The 24,448-nt window shown below is 40.5% G+C and overlaps 1 protein-coding gene across 7 annotated transcripts in view; it reads left to right on the top strand.

The window, feature by feature from the left end:
* The first annotated feature begins 5,612 nt into the window (after positions 1–5,612).
* MPPED2 (metallophosphoesterase domain containing 2) overlaps positions 5,613–24,448 on the top strand; it is a 168,090-nt gene continuing 149,254 nt past the window's right edge. For 2 of the 7 annotated variants that reach the window (XM_069469754.1, XM_069469761.1), the window contains exons 1-2: positions 5,613–5,925; positions 11,405–11,653. In XM_069469754.1, coding sequence (XP_069325855.1) covers positions 11,526–11,653 — 128 coding nt within the window. In that variant the 5' untranslated portion in view covers positions 5,613–5,925; positions 11,405–11,525. Of the gene's footprint in view, positions 5,926–6,415; positions 6,803–7,703; positions 7,777–7,951; positions 8,006–11,404; positions 11,654–24,448 lie in introns of those variants that run through there. The other 5 variants (XM_069469759.1, XM_069469755.1, XM_069469758.1 and 2 more) reach the window with 5 other exon arrangements.

Here is a 24,448-nt window from a genome sequence, read left to right as displayed (position 1 = left end):
GTTAAGAATCCTTTAGAATATTTCGTGAAATGGTAAATATAAATGAATTTGTTCTGATGAGGACAAATATGAAATTGGTGTAGCATCTAAAAACTTTAAAGAAAAAACACAAACACATTTGTCTCTTGCATTTTTATTTCATATAAAATAAGAACAAGTCCAAATGTGGGCCAAAAATAGGTGCAGAGCATTGAATGGAGGATAAAGTTTTAGAATCTTGTAAGGTTAAACACAGTTAGATTAGTGACATTTTGTACCAGTGTTGTACTTAGTGCTGCACTTCCTGGTGAAAAGATGGGATTCCAAAAGGTGTGTATAAAATGAAAATGAGACATAGGAAGAGACATAGGAAGGCTGGAGAGTGAGTGGAATGAGGTGTTTAAGGAAGTCACTAACTTGGTAAGTATGGCTGCCAGCCCCTCTGGCTGGGTACCACACTGCTGTTAGTCCGTGCTTCAAGATTCTGGTAATCTTTGTTTTAATTATGTAAAATTCATCCAAATCTCTTGAATCCATTCATGTCTCTCCATGTCTCATCTTCTCCTCCATAACTGTCCTAGCTAAAGCTACCATCAGCTCCAACCCAATGGATGTAATACCTCCCAAATGCCTGGCCTATGTTCATTGTAGTTCCCTAAAATTCTTCACAATGGGGTGAGAGTGACCTTTTCAAAAAACTAATTTAATCCTGTTACCCTTTTCACTTAAGATCCTTAAACAGCTTCCAGTTGCCCTCAGGATAAAGTCAAACATCTTGAACAAGGCCTTAGCTGTGAACTTCAGATGTCTTTAGCATGGCCCTGTAGTTCTTGCTCCAACCTATAGATCCAGATCAGTTCCGGACATTCTTACATCATGCAAATCTTCACTCTCAGTACCTGACCACACTGGCTTCTCTTTTTTTCTACTATGTCCTTATATCTTGTTCTTCCACTAGGGAAGTCTTCACGCAACCCAGAGGAGAAAAGGTCTCCCTAGTTTGTTTTCTCTCCATCAGATGCCTCTCCTTTTCACAGCCGTAATTTGCATTTGATGGTGTGATAATTTAAATCAGTGTGCCCCATTCCCATGAGATTATACACTTCATAATGTAGGGAAGAATCTCTGCTTTTTGTATCCTTAGACCATCAACATGGTTTAAGAACAGTGCCCTGCACAGAGTGGAGCTTAAAAAAATTGTTGAATACTATAATCAACTATTATATTAATAATATAGTCAGAAGCAGGTTTTATATTGTGCTGTTCTCTCAAACTTAGTTTTAAAAAATTGTATCCGTTCATTTATTTGTTTTTGCTGAGAAGGCAAATTACATTATATATTCCTTTCTCAAAACATTGACATATCTTATGCTAGATTATCCAATTGAATGACTAAACTTGAGAACTGCCGCATATTTTTTCTTTACCAGGTTATTGTGGGGTTTCTAAACTGCCCATCTTTCATGTGAAATTATTTTGGCTTTTACTTCAAATGAGAAAGCTCTCTGCCACCACAACAAGCCTATCCCAAATAGCATTAAATTCTACATTTTTCCAAAATTGTGACCATGACATGGGGAAAGCCTCAGCAAGCATTAATTGACAACAGAGATCACATATGTCTGTTAGGGTGGACACTAAAACTAAAAGCGCTCTAATCCTCTGCCCCCTTGCTCAGCATCTTGGTCAGATTTTTAAAATTAATTGTTGCATAAGTAATACTCTAATTTATTGATATGTGTTAGACACTGGTTAGTAAGTATAGTAAGAACTACTGAGCATTTTGCTAAATTTTAAGAATTCCACTCCCTCCTTGCTTACTATTTAAGCTTCAGGCAAAGCTAAGTTAAATTTAGCCTTTCTAAGGTAAGGATTATAAAATTTATTTTATCAAATAAAATTTCATCAGTTCTAATGTTTCCTGAATCTTTCTTAGCCATAGACATTTTTATTGGTTAACTAAAAGGAAATTTTAAATACAAAGGACTCCCAATTTTTTAGAAACCCCTTATTTACATATTTATTTTGAGGACTTCAAAAAGGATCTATCAAAGAATCAGATTAATCACTTAAGTTTCTTTTGAGACTACATCTTGATACACCATCTCTGTAAATTTTAAGGCACAAATTTTACCCAGTATTCTTTTCATTTTGGCATCCTACCGTATTTCAAAAGGAGACTGCCTTTACATGGACATAGTATGTAACAATCTTCAGTCTCTTTATGAGAAAATTAATTTCTGAAAAGTCTTTTGGATTATTTTATGTTTCTAAAGATATCAGCAAACCTTTTAAAATATACTATTTTAACTCCATGGGAAGTCCTCCACTCTTATCCTCCAAGGCTGGCCTCTTGACATCACTTCCTTTCCTGCAGATCTGGTGTGGATTTTCCTTCCTTGTGTATTTGCCTCATTCACTGATGTGTTCTCTTCTTCACTTTCTCAGGTATTGATCCATTCAGCCATTTAACAAATATTTCCAACATGAAGACAAGGGACACAAAGAAAAACAGGACATAGTTATTCAACTCTGGGGAAGGGGTCATAATGAAAACATCTGAAACAAGTAAAAAAAAGAAAATATAAGAACTGTGGGAATTCAGAGTAAAAAAGTAATTTGTTGGCTCAGTTTTTTTTTTTTTTTTTTTCCTAACTGCATCGGAGTAGTAGTTCTATTAAGAGGCTCTGATTTCTGATAATATACTTCTTAGCCTTTGCTGGGAAAATGAAAAAAATGTAGACAACTTAAAGAAAAATGAAGTAAAATAGTTCCTGTTTGTTCCCATAATTATATTGGTATATGGAATGTCAATGAAATTGTTGAACAAGATGCAGTCATTTTAATGGATTCTTTTCTGAAGAAGAACCATAGGATTGAGCCAAGTTTTAAGTTATGCACATGTCTCTGAAATATTAGAAAACCTGTTCATACAAGAAAGATGAAAGACAACTCCAAATAAAGTATTGAGCTTTCAAAGGAAGCATCCTTCACTTTCCAAGCTTCCACCCAAAGTTCTCCCACACTCCTCTCTCTCATTTCCTTTCCTAAATGCATTTCAAAAAGATATTTTTAAAGGTATTGCAGTGTACTATCAGGAAGCATATTTACTAGTTCCTTCAAATGAAACCACTGGAGATAGGGTCCATCTTTACATTCCATTAAAGGAAAAAATTTTGTCATGTTTCTTTAAAGCCAATCATACACTTGGCATGTGATTTTTGTATTTCTTTTGTTTTCCACTGTAAATCTTAAAACTTGAATTTAACAACAACAAAAGTGGACTTAGAGGCTCACTTATCAGGGGAAAAAAAGCCCCAGCCTATAGAATTTAAAATTTCATATGATGAGTTGACATTTCAAAGCTTATATGGGGGTGTGGTGGATAGGACAGCCATGGTTTACATCCAATCATTTTAAAATAAGCTTTTAGTGTAGGTAGCTGTATTTGTGGAAAATATGATTTAATAAAATGCAGTATGTTCAAATCCATGTAATAAGAATTATTTGAAAGGTGAGTTCCTTTTATTCCTTATTTATTATTTAAATTCACTTATATATCTCCAGCTTCTTTATTTTAGTAGCCTAATGGAAATAAAAATTCATAATCCAAATATAGCTTGGTCACTACTGGATAATTTATCTATCCACGGAGACACAGTAGGGGTTGACTTCTTCTTGCGCTACAAATTACAATTTTAAGCCTTTTTACCTCGGTTTTCCCCCACTCAGTAAAATGGTATACAAATTTTCATCAATTTTATAAAGGATCACCCGCTTGATTTTTTTATAGCATTAAGCGTCCTGTAAAATGTATCACTAAAGTAGAATGCATTATTTACTGTCTGTGTGCACACATACTTAGATTCAGAATCACGTTCAAGCTAGTTTGGCTGCTTTGATTGACTACTAGTTAGTTTTTTAAAAAAGAAGAAAGCCACAGAAATTACTTAGTTGGTGAATATTTTTTTTAACTGATTCAATCAGCCCAAATCAGTCTAAAAATTCAAACCATTTAGATAAGAGGAGTGAATTGCTAACTCATAGAGTCAAAAAAACAAAACCAAGCATTTCTTCAAAAACAGGATTCTAGTCACTGTTCACTGCTGGGCTGGAAAACAAAATATAAAGGTGCCCCTTCACCCATCTTTGGCATCCTTTAACGGGAATGTCACTTGCTGTGATTAGTGCTGGGCAAGGAAAGGCACTGTCCTTTCGATCCCAGCACATTTGACAAGTACTGACACTCCAGGCATTCTGTACAATAAAATAAATACATCAGTAAGACCATTTCCCCTTTCATTTCAGCCTAGGTACAAGAGATGGGTTACTTAAAATTCAAGTGCCAGGAAAGGCTATTGTAAAAGGGAAATATTTTCAAGTGAATTTCGTTTGATCTTTTTTTATAGGGGCTCCTACCAGCCTCTCTGCTTTCCTCCCCAGGCCCTGGAAACCAATTAGTCGCAGCCCAGAGGCCACAGACCAGGTTGAAATGACTCCTCTTTATTTTTAGAGGATATAATTTCAGCCAGGATGTCTAGTCAGTTGTCACATAGTATACTTAGCACACTTCTCTCTCAAACACATACATTGGATTTCCCTTCGGAGAATGCATAGATCTTTGAGTCTGACTCCTAGAAAGGAATTGGATCTGGTCGCTGTCCCAATCTTTCAGCCCTGACAATGGCATAACATCACAGGGCCGCCTCATCTTTCACAGACAACCTCGTCAACCAAGTTTTCTGTCTTCTAGCATTTCAGCGGCGTTTCTTTTCCTTATGTTGTTTGCATGCTATTCTGAAAACCTTTTCTTCCAGTTTCCAAAGTAGCAAACTGGACTAACTTTGATTTTTAAAATATTTTGAAGTGCTTATCTTTTGGGGAAAATTTTGTCCAAAAGACAAACATGGAAACAATCTGAGTCTTTGCCTTCCCTCACCTTCCTATCCTGAACCTGTCTTAATTCATGGAGGTGAAATAAATGATCAGCTGGGTTGGCCTTTTCTTTCACAGCAAAACATTGCAGAGAGAAAGAGGTGAGAGTGTGTGTGTGTGTGTGTGTGTGTCGCGTTGAAAGGCTTGGGGAAAGAGAGCACAGTTCTCCCCCAGGAAAGCCTCAACCAGCTGTTGGGAGGGAACCTAGGGTCGCCTTCCTTGGTCTGAGCGAAGTGTCCCAGCCGCTCCCCCTGTCCCCGCAGCGAGCCCTGCGCCCTGGAACGGTGCCAGGACTCCTGACAGCGCCTGGCAGGTCGATGGGTGGGGGGCCTGGGTGTTCTCTTTGAAGAAGACGCCCATTTGGGGCAGAAGCTCTCTTATTTTCCTGGGGCACCGTAGCCCGCCCCCTTCCACTATCATTTTTTACGCTGATCACACTCATGATGATGAACTTGCAGCTCAGCTTCCTGCCGCCTGCTTGACCCGGGAGCACCAGCAGGCTGCCGGCCTCGCCCTCGGCTTCCTCCTCCTCTCGAAACCCCGGGGCCTCGGGACACCGGTGGGGGTCCGAGTGGGCCGGGACTGCAGGAGGGGCGTGCAGGGGCGCGGGGTCCCGCCGGGGAGCGCGCACGGAGCGGCGCCTCGGCCGCCCTGCTTCCTGGAGCTGTGCTCCTTTGACCCCAGTGGCAGTCCCTGTCACTGCACCGTTCGCGCTCCCTCCGGCTCGCCGCGCCCTCGCTCCCTCTCCTCGCCCCCTCGCTCGCTCTCTCCCCAGATTGAGGCTGCTCGGGTCCTTTTTCCCCCCCGCTTCCCTCTCGCGCCGCGCCCCCCGGCCCCCAGCCCTAGCCCGCGGCGGGACCTCCGGGGTCGAAGGTTCTGGCCCGCCCGCGCCCCTCGCCGCCCCCGCGCGCCCCCCGCGCTCCTCCAGCAGGCTCCGGCCGCTCGGCGATGGATCGCCTGCTCGCCGGGCGCTGAAGGCATCCCCGGGACCCGGAGCGCAGCCCGGGAAAGGTAATCCGCCCCGGGAAGGGAGGCGGAGGGCGGGGGAGGGGGAGGAGGCGGCCGGGAGCCCGGTGCCGAGCGCGAGAGGAAGGGAAAAAAATGCACACACAAAGCGGAGCCCGGGTGAGAGGTGCCTTGTCAGAGGCGCGTGCTAGGGGCTCCGAGGCTGCGGACCGCGGCTGCCCCGTGCCCCTGACATCCGCACGAGCGGGCGCCTCCCGGGCAATTCGGGACCCGGGGAAGGCTTATTTTCAACCCCTGAGCGAAAGCGATTTCGTTTTTAGGAGCTGTCTTTCCTCCCACTCCCCATCTTGCCCCTCTTCTCTGCTCCCCTCCCCCCTAGCCATCAGCCCCCCGACCTCTTGGGGTCCCCACCTTTCTGCCCCTTCCTCCGCCGGGATTTCTTAGGAGGAGAGGAGGGGGTGTTGGCGAGAAGCTTCGGCTAAAGCCCGGCGGCGGGGATGGGGGTGGGGACGAGGGCTCGGCGAGCTGTTTACTAGAAAGTCCCGGGGTTATGTGTTCGAGCCGCCCCGGCCTAGGCCCGGGTGCATTGTGTTGGCCGGATCCCCGGGCTCCCGCGGCGGCCCGAGGCCAGGTGCAGTGACTGGGGGGAAGGCGCCTCGCAGCTTTGTGCTCCGGCTGCGCCCCGGGGCCGCCCGCGCGCGCGCCGCTCTTGCTCGGGGCTGCTTCTCACCCTGTCCCCGAGCCCCAACCTCACTCCGCCGCCGCCTCGGGTCTCCACGATCGCAGCCTACGGAGCGACCCGGCGACCCGAGCTGAGGTCGGGGCTGGGCGGCTGGGGACGAGAAGCGAGAAAAAGTAACCGCTGCCGCTGGCTTCTTCTCTACCGAGGCAGGAGTTTTCTTTGCTATTTACACGTAACAAGGTTATCTTTGTAAAGCCTTTGAATTCCAGGGTTTTGCGGCCTAGGAGGTGAAAGGGGCATTTTCCTGGAGGTTCGGGAGGAGGCTTGAAATCAGCAAGAAAATAAATTAAGGATGCCCCAGTGGGGCTGATTTATAGCCCATCTAGTCCCCCCCCAACACACCCCAAATGAAGTGCAATTGCGGGTCATGAAAAATGTGTAATTGATTTGAGATGCTGCAGACAAATAAACACAAACAGGTCACGGAGGAAAAAACAAGCAAAACTTTAAGTGAAAGAAAAGATTTCAGAAGAGGAGGGGAACCCGTGGCCTCCACACCCCCTTCCAACGCTCGCTGGCTCCCTCCCTTCCTTTCTCCGCCGCTCGGGGGAAGGAGCCTGGCAGCGCCCGGGCAGAGCCAGGAGGCGGCGGCTCCGGGTTCAGGGATGCCAACGCGCCCTGGAGGCTGACGACGGGGACGTAGGGCTGTGATGCCCGACCGAGGATGGCGTGGTGTCAGAGCTGTTGGCCGCTGGTGGTCATCAATCAATCCAGGGCTAGGGGAGAAGGAGAGAAAAAAGACAGGCGTCCGGCGGAGCCCGGGGCCGCGAGCGCTAGCGCCAGCAGTGCCAGCAGGAGCGGCGGCAGCGGAGGCGTCGGAGGTGGCAACGGGGGACTGAGCGAGTAAGGCGAGCTGGTGCTCTAGGAAGGAAGGGGGAGAGGTGGCTGGGAATAGCCGGCCGTGAGCTGGGAGGGCAGGGCGTGTGTGTGTGTGTGTGTGTGTGTGTGTGTAGTTGCTGAAGCATCCCCCCAACTGCCCACCCTAGATTTAAAACAAACAAACCAATCCAAAGTAGAGAATTCAGCGCCCCCCCCCCACGCCCCACCTTATATAGATTCCACGAGTTGCCAGAGGCGCGGAAGAAAAGTCTTGCCCTCCCTCTCCCAAAGAATGTGCCAGCCGGGTGTCCGCAGTGCTGGAGACAAGTTCAGGTGTAAGTGCAGTGGGAGGGAGGGCGCTCTGTGGACCGAGGCACGTGGAACTTTATGTCAGCATCCCCCAAAAAACCTGGCGGAGAAGCTGCCGGGAAGGCGTGTGAGCATCGCTCCCAGATACAGGGATGAGTAGCTGGAAGTGGGCATAAAAGAGTAAGGGCGTGAGTTGAGAACGCACTGGATCTGTGCGGCAGGAGGAGAGAACGCAATTTGGCGGATTTGGAGCAGGCAAGTTCCAAAGTCCAGCCAGACTGTCGGTCGGGCGATCTTCTGGGGGCAAGCGATTAAAATGAGCATCCTTGTTTAAACGAGCAAATCGCGGGCTCCTTTCTCATAGGCTGTGCCGGGCAGTGCACCGGTGGAGAGGTCATGAGATGTTGCTTTGAAACTTTTGGTAAATTGGACTTCTGGTGTCTAGGAGGTGGAGACAGTTAATTTAATGCCTCAGCTTTTAATCCCTTCAGTGCCAGCCGACCTTAAAAGGTTTTCCAACTAGATTCCTGAAAAAGAACATTGCTAGTTGTACAGCTTAAGGGACAGAAGTGATTGCTGTCTAGGAAATGCAAAATGTGCTCACATTTTTTTTTTTTAAAAGAGCAAATCAAACTAGCACCAGCATGAATGTTTGGCAGTGTCAGTTCCTTTTAGATTTTTCTTTAGGTTTCTTGGCATTTTGTGTTGGGTTCCTTTGTTATGTGGAAGAAGTGTGTTGAAGTATAAAATGAAAATTAAAAAAAATTAAAAAGAATACTGCTCTCTTTAAATATTGTATGTAAAAAGTTAATGTAAGTGTGATGAGGGTAAGACACACCAAATGATCGTTTGGAAGGTTTTACTGTCTAAATATGTAAAGTGAGGTCATATAGCTTCTTGATAGTTTTAGGCAGTGTACCTTTCTGTCTTGTTTCAAGCTTTCTTCAGATTTCTCAGGTTAAAGGAGGTGCTTTTGCCCATTGTCCCCTGTCTCTGAGAGTTTACAAAAAAATCCCAGTCTTTTCCACGTGTTTGTGTTTAATATTCTTAGAATATGTTCATTTTGAGATGTGGGTTGGGGGTGAACCTAGCATTTTAAAAAATAAGTCTTTTCTTGACTTGTCGGTAAAGGTGCTATGAAAGTTTTGAAGCTCTCTGTCTCAGTCTGACATTTTCTTCAAAGGATTCTAGATTAAAGAAGATAGTCGCTGCAGGTGCACTGTTTCGATAAAACATTTGAAAGGGAACATGGTAAAGATAAATTCAAATGAGGTGCCAGCCACCCATTTAGCCTTTCAGAGTTCCAGGGGCCTGTGCTTGCTGATGAAGAGATGTTCTATTTGTCTTGCTGGGGCAAAGGTGCAAAGAGGCATAGATGTTCACTGATAGAGAAGGATGACTTTAAGATGGAGCGTGCCATTTAGGAGTTCGAATTGGTCACCTTCTAAGTTCTGTCTCATCTCAGCATCGAATGGGAGAACTTAGGAGGGCATCATGCTAACTAACTACCATAAGTCATTACATAGCTATTAAAATATTACATATGTATATTTTATTTTTAGCCTGCATTTTGCTTAGTTTAATTAGCGAGTTTACTCTAGAAACATTTAAAGTCTTTCTGGCACCAGGCACAGAGATTGTTACTCAGAGGTCACAGTGGTCTAGACATGAATTTGTTTTCCTTTGCTTCTTAATGTTCTGTATTTCACACAATAGACATTGATGGAAGAAGGAACATAAGAATTGCCAACTAATTTTTACACCACTCTCTAATTTATGCAAACACTAAGTTCTTGCAGTCTGAAAATGTGTATTTTTTTCCCCTCTGCGCTTTGATGGCTAACATTCTTTTTAATGACAGTCATTTCTATAACAGGAAGATGTTTTCATTTGTATTTACTTTTCAGTGCCACGCAATTATGCAGTTTTGCGCTTCAGTAGTGTCTCGGTACTTTGTGTCTCAAAAGAGAATTACAGTACTTAGAACAGGACTGCAATTTGAAGCAGGTGTTGTGTTTTACTGTTATGCAAAATAACAGTAAAATATAATTGTGGGGGAAATTAAGGAAACAGCTGCAAACTTGGTATGAAAACTGCTACATTATGATTTGTAAGCAGTTCTTATAGATATAGTACTTCAGAGGAGCAGGGAAAGATTTTAATTTAGTTAATCCTACTGGCCCGGTTGTCTATCAACTGGTGCTTAAAGGACTCATACCTCCCATGAAGTCAGGAAGAAGAAAGAGAACCCAGAGTGACACTTTGTTTAAAATGCCAGAGCACCAGGGATTCATCTCTTGGCAGAGCAGTTGTACATTAGGGACACAGGCAAAGTGGGTGTTTAGCTTGCTTTGCTAATATGAAGAAGGCAATGATTTGAGTGGAACACTCTGGAATTTCTTAGCCCAGCTAGCATATGGAGGACTACACAAGCCCGGGGTTGTAAAATAATAAAATAAATGGCCTATGGCAGGCCATCTGCCTTTTGCTCGATATTTAAGGTGTTTCATGCCAAATTTAAATCTAATCTTATTATTCTAAATATTTTTATTTGAGATAGCATTTAAGATTCTGAGAGCTTAATGATGCACATGGCAAACCTATTCTGATGCGGAGCACTTCAAGTAAGAGTGCAGGTTACCCTGGGGTTGTCCAAGGAGTGTGCTTACCCTCTTCTCTATGGCACTGATCAATTGTAACAGCTTTGATGCAAAGGATTTGCTTTCCTCAGTCTTTGCACACCTGCCATAAAAACAGACATCTTCATTTCTCAACCCAGTGCGGCAAATAATATATTGACATTTATAAAAAGAATCAGAACTAATGGAAATTTTTAAAAAATGAAACCAACTACTGGGAATTATGCAGCACCACGAATAAGGTGGCGGATGTAACGGCTGCCCTCCTTTACGGCTCCATCGGGGCTTGAAGAGGGGTGGTAATGGATGCATCCAAAGTGGTGGTCCAGGCCTGATGTGTTTGCCTTTCCCTTCAGTGACTGGGATATTTAAAGAAATTACACTACATTTAGCAAGAAGGATTTGCCTTATCCTAAAGTTCTTGTCCAGAGAGGAATGCATATATATACGAGGCATGGAATACCTACGTATTTTGGGAGCTGTGAAAGAAAAGATTATGTGTGATGTGTGTGTATTGTGTGTATTATAGTTATGCACAGGTATCAGTTATAAGCTCAGCATTTTAAATTTATATCTGTCATTGTGTTATATGGCTGTTTTAAGCATTGAACTTTCAAATGATTATATGACACCAACTTTATAAGGACTAAACATTCCAATTAGCAGGGAGCACAAACTTCGAGCACAAACCATTTATAGCTAGACACCATGGCAACTGTGGATATGCCCCTTTCGTAATTCACATTAAGTGCTATAATTATAATTAAAGAGGAAATCTTAGTTGAACTCCATTGAGATGATTTGCTCGCACCGAGCAATGATATATAGAGTTTAATGTCCACTTTGAAGTGCTCGAAGTATCCACAAGATGACAACACGTATTCAGATTTTCCCTGAACTAATTTCACATCTAGATGTCAAATTTAATGTCTTTTAGAGCACTCTCTTTCTCTTTGTTCTCATTTTATATACATACACACACACACATATATATATATATTTTTTTTTCTTCCAGAAACGCACAGCAGTATTGATGAATAGATCCTTGGATTCAGAGGTTGGCTGAAATGCACCATGCCTGCTTCCATCTTTTGCTCTGAAAAGTTGTGAATTGCTCATGCCTATAGAGAGGAAGGATGGCACATGGGATTCCTTCTCAAGGCAAAGTTACCATAACGGTGGATGAGTACAGCTCAAACCCCACCCAGGCGTTCACACACTACAACATCAACCAGAGCAGATTCCAGCCACCGCATGTACATATGTAAGTATCGCTCATGAACTTAAAGAAATTGGAAATAAAATAGGAAAGAAAAGCATTCACTAATGACTTCTGCTAGGGACAATAATAGGGAAATGATTTGCAAAGCAGATGTAGCTGTGGTTTCAAATATAGCATAGGAGGAATCCCTTATATCTGTGTAACATTTCAAATTTTTGGAGCAATTTCAACTACAATTTGACATTAGATCTTCAGAGCCTCTGAGGGGTGGTGGTAGGTTGTCTACATTTTATAGTTGAGAACAGAAAAGAACAGAGAGGTTAAGGTACTTGCCTAATGTCACACAGTGAATTTTGGCCAAGTCTCCTGACCCTTAGTTTGATTTGCTTTACCTTGTATTGCTTGCTTCCATACTGAGATATTTCTTTAAAATTTCTGTAGTTTTTCCCCACACCTCACCCCACTACCCCTTTACATTCAGCTGGGAAATAGGCCTAATTGGGACTAATTGTCCAGCTACTGCTAGATCCATTGTCTTGCCTGTTGCTAGTGAAACGTGTGCTGCATGCTGCAAAACTCAAACAATATGGGGAACAAAGGATTAAGGGACAGTGGAACAGTTGGTTCCAGGAATTGTACTTTTCTCTCACTCCCTAATACTATTTAAGTCATGTAGAGGTTTAAACCGTTTAAGGAACAAAGTGTGGGAGAAACCCAGAGGCAAGGATTTTGCAGCACCTGGTTGCACACCAACTTTTTTCTGGTCTTCTGGTACAGGATGTGCTGGGCTTTCAGCAGAAGGGGGTGAAAGGTCACCATCTCCCTCATGCATTCAAGGCCTGATGCTCATTCTCTATGAGACCCTGCCAATGTCTAACATGAGTCTTTCATAGTAGGACTCAATCTCTTTGAAAACTATTGTACAGTCAACATAGAAAGGAAGTTAGGGCTCTGTTGACTGTTTTACCACTCCTGGAAGAATTGAACTCGGGGCATGTCCAAGTCATAAGCTCTTTTTATAGTAGTTGTTTTATGTGGGCATTTAAAAAATTCGTAGGACCTCCCCACCTCAAACACACACACAAGCCCCCCTCAAATTTAGAAACACTCACTAAACAAAAAGGTCTTTCCTTTGATGCCTGGATATTAGTGTAAATACTAGAATGTTGCTTTGCAAGTATATTCTAGAAAGCCACTATGATGACATTTCTGCACAGTGGCCATACGAAAACAGCATGCTTGAACAAGAAAAAGGAAAAAAATAAAATAAAATCCTTGCAAATGGTTAGTGTTAAAACATTCTAAGAACTTCATACTTTCTTTAAATCAGAATATGTTCATGATTATGAAGGATTGTTAATATGGTTTTAAGGAAAAGTTTTTAAGGGGAATAAGATTCTTTTTGGTTAAAATGGCTTTTCTGAACAATAAATATGTGTTCATTTCAAATATTCTTTTTATTCTTCTGTTTCTGTTTGTTTTTCGTCAAATATGTCACAAAATGTGTATAAGCTCTGATTTAAGATACCTTTAGCTCTGTTTTGCTGGTGTGACGTTTTGTATTAAAGAATCACAAAGAACTTTGTGGATCCTGTTTCCAATCAGGCAAAAGAAAGTATGTTTTGTCCAGATTTCTCGGAAAATGACTTGCTGGGGAACTTGAGTTTAGTCCTCAGTTCTGCAGACATCTGCTCACTTGTTCTTGGCCATGAGATTCCACTGGCGAACTGTGAATGCACAGAGATATTTTAAAAATCATGTAACCTTAGAACTGATCTGCTTACATCTAGCCATGACCAATCTGAAGGATCAAATTATACCTCCTTTGAAAAAAATGGCTTGAAAAATGGGGTTTGCAATGGCAACTTAGACAGCTGTGTAGCCCTTTTACCAGACTCCTAACCTTGGAATAGAGGGTTCTTGCACAGGCTGGTTCCACTGTGCCTTTTCACTTTTATTACCAGTGAGGGCTTCCTACCTGAACCTCTGCTCTAGCCACACAGGTTGGCTCACTGTCTCCTGAGCACACCTTGGGACCTTTCATCCTGTTTCGGTTGCCTTCACTGTTTCTCACAGCTGTGACACCTTTTGCTCTGCTCATCAAATGCCTCAAAGCCAGTTTAGTTCCCTTCACTTCTATGAAGCCTCTTCTACCTGTCCCTTCCCAACTCAATATGATTGTGCACGCCCAACACCACATCCCTGGTTACTTGGCATTTACTTTATACCACCTCCAGTATTATTTTCCTTCATCTATTTGTCTATCTGTATCTTATCCTTTCATCTACATTGTTTACTTCTTAAAGCAAGGATTGTGCTTCTGAGCAGGTGACAGATGCTTAGAAATATTGATTGATCAATCTGTTGATTTGATGATGCATTGAGCTGAGAAATTGTGATTGATGCTTGGAGACTTTCCCTGGAATTTTTCTATCAGGTCTTGACATTTTGAATATTTGCATGCAGGTACGGCTGCTGGCTCACCTTTTCCTTAGCCTTACTTTTTCTTGCTAGCGACCACACTATTGTCTCATAGGGCCAATGACCTAGCACAGTGACTAGCCCATAGTAGGTGTTCAGGTATCTTGACCGAATGCAATCATGTTGTATTTCTGTTATGTTAAAATATTTGTCCTAGTATAAATAGAAACCTAAATTGGTTAGAAAATAACTAAAATAGTTTAAAATTTCTTCAGCTTTTCTGAAATTTTCAACGTGTCATGGCAGAGCTTTTGTCCTCTCCCTTAAAGACATTTTGTCTTTTCCACTTGTATAGTTGCTCATTTATTTTGCACGGGATTCTTAAAATATTTGCTTTCGTTTTTCACTTACACCTCAGGTCTCTGAAGACCTGTGACAGATTACCTGGATTGGAGTTAATCGTTGTCTCTTTAATGATCTCTTGTTTTATTTAGTACAACCTAGTGGTGGTAGCTGGGGTTTTCTCACCTTTGTTAGGAATCCTTCACTTCCTATTTAATTCTGCTAGTCTCAGCTCAGCTTTGTGACTAACCTTGGGCAACTTACTTTTCTTCTCCAAGCCTCAGTTTATTCATCTGCAAACATTTGCACCAAATAATAGTTAAGGATCTTTTCAGCTCTGACTTACTAAAATTGCAATTAAGATAACAGTTATTTGCAAGGTGCTGCTTTTGGGGGAACAAAAATAAATAAGACCCAGTCTCCATCTTCATGAAGCTCATTGCTATTTTCAGACCTGACGTTTCAACCAGCTTTACGAGGTATTCGTTTAGTTTTCATCTGTGAGTTCTGACAAGACTGCCACCAAACTCTCTAAGAATGACTGGCTTGAATCTCTGCTTGTTACATAGGGAAGATTTTTTTTTTTTTTTTTTAAAGAAAGCAATCCTGTATGACCTTGGGAAAGAAAATTAAAGCACAGCTGGAGTTGGCAGAGCAAATTTAACTTAGAATTTGTGTGCCCCTCTTACCCAGACTCCTGAACATACTAATAGATGTAATGATTGAAACTTAGCAATTAGCGGGGCTTCATTTTTCCACAACCCTTTCGTCTTTCCCAAGCAGAATGTTGAGAAAATTATTTAGCATTTTTAATGTTCATGGAAGGAGGTACTGAAGGAGCCAATGTAGATCTGAAAACATCATAAAGATTTTGTATGTTTTTCATGATCTGAGGGCCAATAGAAGACTATAAAACTTCATTAGTAGAGTATCCAGCCGTCTCAGTTTTATCACTGAAAGTCCCATATTGTGGAAAACTCTCAGTCCCATGCCAATCAGGATGATTGCTTACCCTGCAGGGGTAATTCCTCATCTTTTTCTTTAAGGGTTGACTACTAGGAAGCTTAAACCAAATTTTGTTTTCAGTTTTAGCCATTTTTCTTATCTGTTCCTTTGCTTGTTAACACCCCTGGAACCTTACATAGCATTTGTTCTTTTACTCTTGTTTTAGGGAGGCAGAGTAACATCACTAGTGGAGTCAGATTATCAGATTTAAAACCTGGTTGCACCACTGACTAGCTGTACAACCAACTACGGATAAATGTCTTAATTTGTCTGCGTTTTCTTTTTCCATCTGTAAAATGTGAATGATAAAAGTAGAGCCTATCTTAAAAGGTTCTGGAGGATAAAAGGATGAAACAGTATTATATGTGAAGTTCTTAGAGGAATGCTTAGTATATGGTCTATATTCAATCTATACTCAGTAAATGTTAGCTATTATCATTAATGATTGTTTTATAGATTCTGTTTTTTTAATTCTAAACTGTCTCAATTCATTTTGAAAATAAATGAGGAAATAAAGTCATTGATTAGTTTTGTCCTGTCTTCCTCCAGGAGGCATTAACAGCAAAGCACCATGGAAACTTTTCTAGGTGGGACTTTTGGTTGGCAGCGTTGGCAGGGGCCCCGATTTAGTGCCTGTCAAGATCCTAAAATGTCTAGGAATGTCTCGTCTACCTCTAGTGACTCCATGGGAGTGGCAATCCCAAGAGGGGAAGGAATCTTGTGAGCCCTGGGCTTCCCGGTTTTCTCCACGGCATCATAGTGACCTTCCTCCACTTGGGCTGGACCTAGGTCCCTGCACCCCTGCCAATTTCTTAGACTTCCCACCTCTGTGTTTAAAACAGAAGCATTGAGAGTTAAGTATAAGTAACCAGAATTGAGTGCAAAGGGCACAGCTTGGGTTGAGGAATAAGGGCAGTATACACATGGTAGCTGAGAATGTGGTCTGAAATCAGAGATCTGTAAACAAATGCTAATCCTGCCAGTTACAGGTTTGGCTGGGTGATGATGGAAAAATTGCTGAACCTCTCAGTCTTCTCATCTGTAAAATGGATTTAATGACCCTTTAAGATGGTTGTGAGCATTAAATGAGATGATGTATATGACATATAGTGCCTGAAAGATAGCACTTGATAAATAGATGCTGAGATAATATTTATGATTTTGTCTACTAGCTGGTGAGCATGAGATAAATGAACATCTTCATTTCTAAACTGCTTGGCTGTATAAAACCTGACAAGTACAACTTGTTTTATTGTTATATTGTTGCATTGTATAGCATCTATTAGTGTTGCTTGGGCATTGCTAATCAAAAATAATCTGTAGTTTTTAGGGTATCTGGGTAATCATTGCATGCCAAATTCTTGTAGGATTTTGCTTATCTGATCTTAGGTATAATTCTTACCCATTTCAAGAATGTGGTGGGAAGTAAATGTTTGTTTTAGGTCTGTGTTAGGTGCAAAACAAAGTGCAAAAACAAAGTTATAGAAGAGTATTATAGAAAGGTGCCACCTGGTTAAATAACTATATAAAAGTGTGTGGAAGGATAAATACCAACATTACTGGTGATCATTTAGAGAATAAATTTGGCAATGAATTTGAGGAAGAGAATGTTGGCGAAGGACCTTTCACTTTTTATTTCTTATGCTTTTGTATAATTTGAATTATTTTTATAATGGCTGTTAAACACTTTTATGTTAAAACCTTTTTTTTCAAAGAATGATAAAAGTGTAATTTGTCTTCAAGTCCGTCTGTTTTGTCTGTAAGATTTGCTGCAATGGCCTTGATCTGATATAAATCTTTTTTTCTTTGGGCCTTGCATGGCACCTTCTTCTATTTTATGTTATAATCAAGGAATAGGCCAAATGTTGTTTGTTGGTTCCATATAATTCAACTTTCTCATGTGCGGGAAGATGAGAACATTGTCATCTACTTCATAGGCTTGTAACTGAAAGGAAATTTTTAAATAAGTACAGTCATGCCTCCCTTGATGATGGGGATACAACCTGAGAAATTCATAATTAGGTGATTTTGTCCTTGTGTGAGAATCATAAAGTGTTACTTACCGAAACCTAAATGGTATGGCCTATTACATACCTAGGCTATGTGGTATAGCCTAGAAGCAAACCTGTACAGCATGTTACTGTACTGAATACTGTAGGCAATTGTAACACAATGCTAAGCATTTGTGTATCTAAACATATCTAAACATAGAACAGGTACAGTAAAAATATGGTATAAAACATGAAAAATGGGACACTGTATAGAGCACTGAGCATGAATGGGGCTTGTAAAACTGGAAGTGGAAGTTGCTCTCAGTGAGTGAGTGAGTAGTGCGTGAATGCAAAGGCCTGGGACATTACCATACACTACTGTAGACTTTGTAAATACTGTGCACTTGCGCTACCCTAAATTTGTAAAAAATATTTTCCATTCTTTAATAATAAATTAACCTTAGCTTACTGTAACTTTTTTACTTTATACATTTTTTAATTTTTTTAAACTTTTTGGCTCTCTTCTAATAACACAGCTTAAAACACAAATACATTGTACAGCTGTACAAAAATATTTTCTTTATATCCTTATTCTATAAGCTTTTGTCTAGTTTAAATTTTTTTTTTTAATTTTTAAACTTTTTTGTTAAAAACTAAGACACAAATACACACATTAGCTAGCCTAGGCCTACACAGGATCATCAAGATCCCTTATGATGGTCCACAATATCATCCATATCCTGTCCCGCTGGTAGGAATTCAGAACTAATAACACACATGGAGCTGTCATCCCCTATGATGACAACAACTTCTTCTGGAATACCTCCTGAAGGACTCGCATGAGGCTGTTTTACAGTTAACTAACCAGAAGAAGTACACTCTAAAATAACAATTTATAGTATAGTAAATATATAAACCAGTAACATAGTCTTTTATTATCAAGTATTATGTACTGTACATAATTATATGTGTTATACTTTTATATGACTGGCAGAGCAGTAGGTTTGTTTTAACCACCATTGCCACAAACGTGAATAGTGCGTTATGCTGAAATGACATTACAACAGCTACAGCATCACTGTAGTAATTTTTCAAATCGGTTATAATCTATGAGACCACCTTCATATATGTGGTCCATCACTGACCAAAGCATCTTTATGCAGCACATGACTGTACCTTCAAATCTATCGTTGGAAGCCAAGAGAGTATACAGTATCAGTAAAAAACAGCTTACTGTCGTAGACTACTTGCAAGTGTTTCAGGGAACCTGCATTCTTGTCCTGTCGTGGTCACTAATTAGTGCTATGGTTGTTAACAAGTTGGGCCTCTGAATTTTAGGTTCTTTTCCTTACCAGCTATTACACTTGATGGCCTATACCATCATCCCTTCTCATTCCGGCAGTCTGGGATTTCTCTGATTTCTTACCTTTTTTTTTTTTTTTTTTTTGTCTGTTTAAAATTAAGAACACAAATCCCATAGCATCAGTGATATTCCATAGAGAAAGAATATAATGGTAAGACATCATGGGGATATGGGGGCATCATGGGGATACGGTGGTGGGAGAAGAGAAATGACCCCTGACTTTCACACAGGGGAAGAGTCATACCCATGAAGGAGTGGATGTCTGGGGCTCTGTAAAATGGAACTGTCTTAACAAGGTAGAAATTTAGCCTTTGCTACAGAGTTGGGCTGCATTTGTTGTTTGAAAAAAAAAAAAAATTCTAAGCATGTACTTCTCTCTTGGTTAGCCACTTTCTCATTCTCATTACAAATTTATCACTGGCTTGCACATTAGCATGGCCATCATTTTTTTTTAATGTTTTCAATCTCACATTCATCTTAGAAATGCTGAATGGCCCTTTTAGTTTGCACTTTATATATAAACACAGCATATTTTTCTTTTCTTCTCTCATTTCTTTTTAAAAATAAGTTCTTTTTCCTATACACTCCCTGAGGGTACCCGTCTTGTGGTCCGTGACAGTTGGGCTTCATTTTAGAGCAGACTTTTTTCTTATTCTGTAGATTTCATTGTTTGCATTCGAGCATTCAAAAAGCAATCTAAAATTAGATTTTCTTTTGTCCATATGGATTTGTTCTTAGAACCCTAGCTGTATGTTGTGTAACTAGGCAGTATTTTTTGTTTGTTTGTTTGTTTGTTGGCTACTTGACTCTCTGAGAGGGTAAGAATTTTGACAAATAGATCCTATCTACTATATTACATCTAGATTTCAAGTTCTGAAAATTACCTACATTTATAGGAATAAAGAAAGATTCATAGAGAAAGTGTAGCCACAGTCAATGGATAGACATACCCTGAAACTAGGAGCCATCAGATTACATCTCCTCGTGAATTGAATCTGTCTCCTCCTCTAAATATAGTTTGGGTTTTTTTAAAGCTTCTTTCATGGAGATGTTTTGATATAATTATACAAATGGCAAAGCAAACTAAACAGGAAGTCATGCAATAGGTAGTTTATATTTGTGACATATTCAATTTTAATTCTGAGATTTTAGAATTTATAAAGATGAGATTTTAAGATGTAAAAACAAAGCTAATGCTGCTCAATCAGCTACATCTTGTCTTGTATAACAAACAGCAAACTCTAGGTAGTTCTGAACTGTTTCCAAGAAGGGGAAAAAGCTTACCGAGTCTTGGAAGATCTATTCAACAGCTTGTTTTTCTTCCTTTTCAATATTTCCTTAGCTCTCTCCTACCCGTGTCTTTTTCCCTTTTTGACTTTCACAGCATATTGGAAACTAGATGTTTAAGTAGCTATCCTGACATAGCTAGGCTACTATTTTAATATCAGCATGGACAAAACTGCCATACTTTTGCAGACCTCCGTGTTAGTCTGCCTTTTTTTTTTTTTTTTTTAATGTAAAAAGTACACTTGGAGGCTTTGTCTATGTGGAAACACTAACTCTGCAAAGAGGAAATTCTGTTGAATTTATTGGCTCTTGCAGTGTTTGGGTCTGCATATTTCTGTTCTGTTTTGCTTTGAAGATTTTATTTTCTTCAATTTCTGTCCCTTCAGAAGGGTAAAATATATGCAAATAAGAAAATGCAGTTTTGCAGACTTTTCATTTTTTCCTCTTTACCATAAATCAAGAATACAAACCCCTCTATCAAATCACAAGTTGGTAAGAGAAAGAAAAAATAATTTAAAAAAAAAGAATATAAGCCCTTCTAGTTGGTGTATATTTTTGTGCGAGTTTGTATTAAGCATTAAAACCGTTGAAACTAGTTAAAAAAAACAAAAAGAAAAAGAAAACTAGCATCACCATTTAATACAGCAAAGAGATAAATTTTTAGCACTTGATGGTAATGAGCTTTCAAATTCTAAGGGAAAATGACACCGTTATTGACGTTCCTCATTGGTAGTGACTTTCTCAAAAGAATGCAGGACTCCACACCATAACACGGACTCTACTCAAACCCATTTATTTCATTGTACAGACAGTCTCTGAAACCTTTTAGCTCAAAGATTTGAAATTCTTGGATTGGAAAAATATCTTTTCCCATCTTGCTGTGTGCTTTTTTGGCATTTATACTGATTGGCTAAGAAAAGTGGCTTACTTGTGGTATTTGGTTTTAGGTATTTGGGCTACAGACCAAGTTTCAAACCTTTTACATATTGTACACTTAGTTTAAAATATGTTTTGAACAAAGACTTGAAACTGAAATCAAGAAAAAATTAAGTCTCCCACCAGCTAAGCAACCTCAGCATGTTTCTCTAATTTCCTGTAAGATTTAGCCTTTTGCTATGACGTAGATATTTTACCAGCTCTGTTTAAGTCTTGAGTTTGAGAAAATTTTTCTCCATTTTCTTTCATTTTGCTTTGCCTTAAGACTTCGAAGATAACCACAGAAACCTATTAAACTGTATTAGATATTTTTTAATAACAAAAATCATACTCATTGCTCTTATCACCTTTTGTTAATATATTCTATATATTAAAATGATACAGCTTTTATGTACTGGTCCTGCTTGGGTACTGCTACAGACTGAATGTTTGTGTCCATCCAAAATCCTTATGTTGAAATCCTGACTCCCAAGGTGATGGTGTTCGGAGGTGGGGTCTTTGAGAAGTGATTAGCTTATAAGGGTGAAGTTTTCATAAATGCCCTTTATAAAAGAGGGCCCAGAGAAGCCCCTGGGCCTTCTTCTATATGAGGTTATAGTGAAAAGATGGCCATCTACGCACCAGGAAGTAGGCTCTCATCAGACATTCAGTCTGCCTTGATCTTGGAGTTCCCAGGCTCCGAATTGCGAGAAATAAATTTCTGATATTTATGAACTACCCAGGTTATGGCATTTTGTTATAGTTGCTCAAACAGACTAAGGCACATGGCAGGGGATATAATAAGGGAATGAATTTTGTATTAAGAAGAGGAGAAATGGAGGTATTTGTGAAGGAAGGGGGAGAGAGCGAGCGAAAGGAATATATAGCAGATATATTTGTGAGACCATAATGCTTCTTTGGCAATTATGATGTCCCTGGCCTTGGGCTTGACTTTAGCACCAGGATCATGTCAGCATCTCTAGTCTTCAATCAACAGGGAGATGAGACAAAATTGCACCTTGGCTTTCTGGGGTAAACATGCTGACTCAACACACCAATGCCTGTGGCATTTGAAAGGCTCAGGATAGCAGTTTTTGATATTTTGACCTGTTTTGATCTCTGGGAAGAAACAATTTTTTAAGTAATTCAAAACTTTAGTTTTATATTTCAATATTTTTAAAAAATCCATGTGACAAATAGTGAACTATGAACTGGCTTTTGAGAAATGTAAGAATATCTGAAGTTGTGATTTCCCAAGGTTCGCCATCTGTTAGTATCTAGGAGACTTACCATATGTTGTGCTCAAATTCTGACTTTCACAGGTTAACTTGTTTTCACTTTGTTCTTAACCCTCACATTTTGGGCACAGCTGGTAGCATTGAAACCTATTTGGACTGGACAAACTTAGAGAAAAGAAGAATGGAGAGGGTGTGAGTCTTTGGGAAGAACAAACAGACAAGGAAGGAGGTGTTAACTCCTAAAGGATATTAATTCCTAATTCTTCCATAGTGCAGTTCAAAGAAGAATCTAATGCTTTCCCCATGTGAAATACATGTAAAGGCTTGGGTATCATGTTTGGTACAGTAGTATGAGTTCTGTTCTACCCAGGTTTGCAACCGACCCTCCTGAGAATTCAGAAAGGAAATAGTAACCCCATGGGAGGTTTGCTCCACATTGTACCCCTCCGTGGTGGATGGCCTGTCTGTTTTGCATCTTCCCATCTCGACCCCACCACGATGTTAATGGCTGTCGGCACTGTCGGCACGCTCCACTGTTTATCTTGGAATTTGATACCATCATCTTGGCAACCAAACTGGGACCTTTACTGCTCAGATTGTTTGTCATTTGTTGTTAATTATCTGTTACCATAAATTCTGCACTTTGAGAAAAAAGGGAATGTTTTGAAATATTCCCTCCAGCATGTAAGTGGAGCTTCATTTTCTGTGGACAAAAGAGAGGGAAAAAATGAGCCCTTTTGGGAACTGGTTTTAGGGAAATCAAGTGCCCTGCTTTCTCAGACAGGCTCAGTTAGATCCTGCTAATGCAGCCAGGATTTGCACCGAAAGAACCTTTGCAGTTCAGCGATGGTCTGTATAAGTGACAGGGACCCCCCCATCCCCGTTGGAGGAAAAAAAATAATTTAACTTTATGTAGGGGTTTTTGCTTTTATCCCAATCTCTTTATGCCTTAATTGTGTTTTGTGTGTGCGAGGCCCTCTTCCCTTCCTTCAGCTGGTTCCTCCTTTTCAAAGGTTATTAAGACAAAGCAGTCCAGAGTGAAAAGTAGCTTCTGCTTACCTGCCTTTATGAGGTGTTTATTTTGTCAAGTGTAGAATTAAAACGAGCTTTCTAGCCATTAGTGGATTTTAGTCATGGTCTCACACTCTGCAGGGAGGGTTGTGTCACGTTATAAACAGACAGCGCTGTTTTGCGAGGTGCTGTAGCACAGGCTGCAGGAGCCACTGCTGGGCTTAATATCTTAATAAAGCAGTAAACAAAAGAACATGAGAGAGAGAGAGCCAGAGAGAGAGAGGGAGAGAGAAAGAGATGGGGGAAGAATGAATGCCTGTATTTTAGAGTGAGGAGTTTGAGAGTGCAGTGATTGTTGCTAAGGAGGAATCTGGGCACAATTAAAAATATTTAAAAATATGATCTCATTTCAGAAGTTAAAAAAAAAAAACAACAAAGTATGTCCAGAACTACTACTGGTGTCATATCTTTACAGTGGGGATCAACAGTGGGTGTTATCCTAGATGATGCTTAGTGCTTGGTAAGGCGCTTAGCGTAGCATCTAAATGCTCAGGGTATGTGGCTATTGTTGTTAATAATACTATTTATCATTATTGCTTCTAAAACATTAACACTTGAGCGTCAGCAGTTTTAATGGTGGCATATGGTCTGTCGTCACCATAACTTTTCTCGTGCTGTTAAGTTTGGTGCGTCTACTTTATTGTTGTCAAAAAGTTTTTGAGGTTGTGTTGTCTCTCCCCCGGGATTCTCACACCGGGAAAGAGGGGTTGAGTCTCTGTTAACCTACAGATAGGCGGGAGCCCAGACTTAATAAACACTTATCTCAGCTCCCTGCATGCTGCTTGGGACACAGTAACTCTCAGTGAAGTGTCTTTTAATGGAGTCCTGGAATTTGCTTGGGCGCAAATGTTCTTCGCAGGTTTATAGGGATTCACGGTAGTAATGTCGTTCCTGAAATTAAGCACCATTTCCAAATATTCCACTTTCATTATCCTTTTATTTCTTCTCTCTCGGTGTTTTTCAAGGAGGGCAGAATAGGTACAGGGGCACTCTTTTATTAATAGAACACAGATTATAATCGAATTTTAAGATTAATAAATGAGTATTAAATTCATTAAATTAGTGACTTATTAGCTGCTTGAGTATGGGAATAAGAGACAGAAAGGAGGAGAGAGGGAGTTGGAGAAAAACACCCTCTGATTGCTCTGTGGGGGGAGGCTGGGAAAAGGATTTAACACTTTGGATTTTTTAGAAGCCATTAAAC

Source organism: Eulemur rufifrons, chromosome 6 (assembly GCF_041146395.1).
Source record: "Eulemur rufifrons isolate Redbay chromosome 6, OSU_ERuf_1, whole genome shotgun sequence".
In the NCBI taxonomy this organism is placed as follows: domain Eukaryota; kingdom Metazoa; phylum Chordata; class Mammalia; order Primates; family Lemuridae; genus Eulemur; species Eulemur rufifrons.
This window is presented reverse-complemented; position numbering and strand designations above follow the sequence as displayed.